The sequence below is a fragment of the Syngnathus floridae genome, chromosome 8, assembly GCF_059516105.1.
Source record: "Syngnathus floridae isolate MCC-2025c chromosome 8, RoL_Sflo_1.0, whole genome shotgun sequence".
Taxonomy (NCBI): Eukaryota; Metazoa; Chordata; class Actinopteri; order Syngnathiformes; family Syngnathidae; genus Syngnathus; species Syngnathus floridae.
In genome coordinates this window covers 7,484,659-7,489,894 of record NC_142420.1, presented here as the reverse complement: position 1 = coordinate 7,489,894, position 5,236 = coordinate 7,484,659, and the positions used below count along the sequence as shown (strand labels likewise).

The 5,236-nt window shown below is 42.1% G+C and overlaps 1 protein-coding gene across 1 annotated transcript; it reads left to right on the top strand.

The window, feature by feature from the left end:
- Positions 1-465: 465 nt before the first annotated feature.
- fastkd5 (FASTK mitochondrial RNA regulator 5) lies at positions 466-4,002 on the top strand. The gene is made up of 2 exons (XM_088382118.1): positions 466-590; positions 1,410-4,002. Exons 1-2 carry the CDS (start codon positions 503-505, stop codon positions 3,842-3,844), a joined length of 2,523 nt encoding a protein of 840 aa, XP_088238244.1. The 5' UTR covers positions 466-502; the 3' UTR covers positions 3,845-4,002.
- The last annotated feature ends 1,234 nt before the right edge of the window (positions 4,003-5,236 follow it).

Here is a 5,236-nt window from a genome sequence, read left to right as displayed (position 1 = left end):
TAGTATCACTGATGACTTTTAAATAGCAGTCTTAATAGGCTCTTCATCAGTATAAAGTCATATTTTCTACGCATTGAAATTATAATGAAATTATTATAATTACATTCGTTCAACTTGGCTTGATATGGTTACTGTAAAAGTGTAACAACGTAATCTTAATTTAAAAACAAAAGTATTAACAATTGCGTTTGGTCTTTTGGACACGACCGGGTTACCGTAGTTAACGCTGCTACGTTAGGACCGCCTTCACCGGAGGTATCTATGACATTTGAAATATTTCAAAATAAGAACTTATCCACTCACATGATTACACTTAATCACAATAAACAACCAAGAAAACTGCTGTGTAGCAATTTATTACGACACATTTTGCGCAAAAGTGAAATATATCCCTTGCCCTTATTCGTCTTAGCTCACAATATTCCCTGGAACGGTTTGAAGCTTTTTATTATGAAGGTATAAGTATTTCAGGATTTCCTGTTAATTTCGTAGTAGGAGATGCATGGGACGTTCACCTTCCCTATGCTCAACTTCATGTCATCTTTACGTCAATACCATCACATCTACATTTTCACGTCGAGGAAGTAATGGTGAGTTTAGTGTGAACACTTGTGTTCGTAATCCTTCCGAACACACAAATGAAAAGGAGGTTAATACAAAGTGTTAAACACCATTGCCCTTAATCAATTGCAACATTCCGCGTTTGCATGGTCTCCAGTGTTATGGTATAGTTGTGTCAAAACATGTTCAGTAATAATTTCTTAAAAGTGTGTTCAATGGTGTATGGTCATCTATCTGTCGCAGAAATGACTCATTTAAATTCAATTTACTGTACCTCAGAAAGCGATTTTATTGCCATTGTCAGTGAAAGGTTATGTCCAATGGTGCAACGTAAAACTAAAAAGGTGGCATGAAATGTAATAAAGTCATGCATATAAATAAGTATAGTGCAGCTCGTTTGTATTTAATATTTATAAGAAATAACTAACACAAAACATTAGATTTTAAGGATTTTTTCCCCCCAGTCCTTTACTTTCACAAATGTATTTACTGTTGATACATGCGTGATTAAGCAGAAGGCAAAATCAGTTTGAAAATGTAATTGCATTTACTTGGATGATTTAAACAGAGCCCATTAAAAATGTGTCCGAGTTCGGATGATAATGTTTACTGTAAATATTATGGGAATAAGAAGTACATATTGCATGGAATTTTGAGAATTAGTTCATAATATAATGAAATAGTACCTGTTTCACTTTTATTCTTGTACTGTTTTTTTATGATTTAATAATTTGTACTTGGCATTTTCAGTGTAGCTGTAAAAGCCCCTCTTAGTTTACATTTACACTATAACATTACATTGTGATATAAAACATAACCGTCAACAGTCTCGCATTTGTCTTTTTCAGCCGACAGATTCATGGCTGCCTGCGTGCTGTGTCGCTTGAGACCGAGGCTACGCTCCCTTTCGGGTTTGAAAAAGGGTTTTGCTCACCGCGTTATTAGCAAACTTGACATTGAGTCGGATGAGCAGGACAAAAGAACGTCTGCGTTCCAACTCATGGATGGCCTTCTGCTTGATGACTACAGGGTCCATTATAGCCCATCTTCATATCACCACCCTGTAGGAACTAAATCTGCCCTTTCCAACAGTCAAGGTGATATTGATGATGAAGAACCATGTCTCCCCACTCTGGCTCCTTCCTTCTGGCAGCAGAGCAATCGCTACAGCATAAACTCCTCACGGCATCTTTCCAGCTCCAAAAACACTTTGCTCGACTTAGCCTTCAACAGAGCTTCTGAATCCAAAATATCAGTGCAGCACCATCAAAGAATATCAACGTCACCTGATGTTCACGTTGACGCTCGTGCCTTTCTCAAGTGCCGGCCTGATTATTCATCCAGAACCCTTGATCTTACCCAAAGACCTCCTCCTATTGAATGGGAACAGGTGGTGCAAGTACTCCGAAAAGTGTCTGTCCTTAAAGGCACCATGAAACCGTCCGACATTTGTCGTTTCTTTGAGGAGCTCAGCCACACCGACGCTGACAAGGTGTCACTGGTGAAGACTGACCAACGCTTCATCATACTTCTTCGCTACTCAGTGGAGAACCTTCGCCTCTTTTCTCTACTTGAGCTCCTGAACATACTGAGCTCATTAGTGTGGCTGGAAATGCCTCATAGTCACACAGTACTCGGGCTGTACGAAGCCGAGCTGAGACACCGTGCCGACCAGATGACTTTAGACCAGCTGCTCTTTGCAGCCGACTTGTGGCGCTGCCTTGGCAGGAAGGTACCTCAATTCCTCAAGCAACTTTATGGCTTTGTCCATTTGTATCTGGGACAAGTCAGGCTCCCAGAGCTGGTCCAACTTTTGTACATAATGGGAGAAGGGAGGCAGTGCCCCAAAGTCCTGATTGAGCCCATCGAGCAGTTACTCATGCGACACGTCCAGCAGCTCCAGCCGGAGGAGGTTGGCGCAGTCTGCTTGGGTCTCTTCAAATCCCAAACGGCCCTTTCAGAGGTCGCGGTGAATCGCCTCGTCAATAAGGCGCACTCCCTCGTTGGGGATATGAGTGACTTTGCCATGGTCAATGTGTTCAAATACCTGCGTTTTAGCTACTTGTTTCACAGTGACTGGATGGAGGCCATGACGCACGAGGTACCACGGCGATCTCACGGGATGGGTGTTCAGGGGCTCATGCACGTGGCGCTGGCTTGCTCGGCTTTGCATTACCGCAACGACGGCATCCTCGTCGCCATCGGCGAGAGAATTCCGCCGCTGGTGCCACACTGCCGGAGTAAAGACTCATGCAAGCTGTTGTGGGCTTTAGGCAACTTAGGCTTCCTCCCTGCTCAAAGCCCGAATTTTTACCCAAGTCTTACCGAGGCGCTTAGATTGAAGAAGGCTGAATTTCTACGCTACCCAGAACATCTGCTCACCGGTCTTCTCGGCCTAGCCTTCGTCTCTCAGTTCCCCGAGGACCTGATCGAGTTAGCCTTGAGCCCGGATTTTGTCAGCTTAGCGCTGAAGTCACCGCAGCTGGATCTGAAGAAAGACTTGTTCACCTTGGACGGAGCCGTGGCTCTGGAGTTGCCTCACTGGACCGGTCCTCGGTTGAGCCTCCAACTGAGAGAAGAGGTGAAAGAAATGTTGTGGAAGTTTGTCCAATCGGACGTGTGCCAGAAATTTGAGGTGACGGAGGCAGAGGCTGCACTGCAAGAATTGCTGGGAGGAGACAAGTTTGTGTGGAAAAGAATGATCCTGCCCCACATGCGATCCATCGACCTTGAAGTGCACCTTGACTCTTCTGGTCAGCCCGTTCCCGTTAATCCAGACTGTCAAACAGTCATCCAGAACAGTTCTTCCAGATGTCCTCCAAAGCAGGGTTTGGGGAGAATGAATCTAGGCGTGAGCGTGACTGACAATCTCATAGCACAACTTACAAATACCAAGAACCTCCCAGGTCCACCAATCGCCCCTCCCAAAGTTCAAACTCTTTCTGCTGTGCAGCCCGATGAAAGAGAAACTTTGTTTGACACCAGGTTAAACTTGACGGGCGCCATCACAGAAAGGATCACCGCTCCCAGCAGCCGAAGATCAGCCCCCGCAGACCCCAGCGCCATCGTGAAACTCGCCATCCAGGTGTCCAGCCGGAACCACTACTGCATACAGTCACAGCAGCTACTGGGCCTTTACGCCATGAAGAGAAGGCAACTGGAGTTGGCGGGTTACAAGGTTGTAGAGCTTTGCTATAACGAGTGGATTTCCATGTTGAGAAAAAGCAGAACTGAGAAGATGGCCTACCTTCACTGCAAGCTCTACAACAGACTGGAAACTTGACCTCACAGCTGCTGGACTTGAATTAATTAGGATGCTTTACAAATTTGCCATGAGAATGTGCTAAGCACAGAAAATGTCTATTAATAGACTTTTGTGTACATTATCCATATACTGTATGATAAAATAAAATGTGACATCTCAAAATTTGTTAAAAAAAACATCCATTTGTCATTATCCTTTTCCACACACTATCATGATGATGCGGAATATATTTGTGCAGTGTCTTGCAAAAGTATCCACACCCTAGTCTTTTTACTCATTTTATTACATTAAAACCTCTCATTCACAATTTATCTGGACTTTGTTGCATCCGCACAAAATTGTTTTCAATTTTAATGTAATTTTAGGTTTTTCAGGGCTTTGTAACAATGACTGCTTATACGCTACAATATTTTTTTATTTTAGCATTTTTAAAATCTATATATAATGTACATTTTATTTCAAACCTGATACTAGTTTGTGCTGATCCGTCGAATGAGAAAATTTAACAATAAATACTAAGAAAACAACAAATCAAAGACGAGCAGGAAAAATATAAATTTTCTTTTAAACCCTTGCTGCTATTATAAATGATGCCACTAGTGGGCGCTCTCCAACAAGGTACTAGTACAATGATTCATCCAATAAATTCCAGTTCAAAAGCTGCGTCATGACTTTTGTATGACAATGCAGTATGTTCATCCTGATGTCTTTAGATGGGATTTTCTACCCTGCAAACTGCTACAACAATAAATGTGATGCATTCAATTAATACACCTACAGTTTTGACATGTAATTAAAGTGAAAAAGACTCAGTATTTATATTTTCTGTAGAAGTGATTAATTGGTCCCATTGCTATGTTTAAGCTGTAAATCACACAAGGAAGTGGCAGAAAATGTAAATATGCAACCTTGCTATGATGAATCTCCCCAATCATTTAAATTTCAAATGATCACTTCAATAGCATTACAGAGAAATAACACAAGAACAATAACAAGCTTTTCTATTTTTAACAGGTTCATGGGCTACTTATGTGGTCCTCGAGGGTTACCAGCTGCCAAGTCCCGTGTTGGTGAGCGCGGAGCTGTGTATCCCAGATCCTTCAAAATGGTGCCAAACACAAAGTAGGTGTTCCTAGCCAATTTTTGGGGAGCGCTCAAGCACCCCTAAAATTTGACATGTACTATTATTTTTACCACATGTCCCTATGGTACTGAATGTAATATTTTGCATTTAATTGTAGCTCACGTATTATATGTTAGGAAGGAGTTAGCTTTTTTTTTTTTTTTTTTTTCCACTTTCCTCTGAGTCAGATGAGAGACGCTTGCTGTTATGCCGTGTGCATATCTTCATCTCAATCCAAGGCTACTGACTGAATGCCTATTAACTCATTCACTGCCATCACATTGATA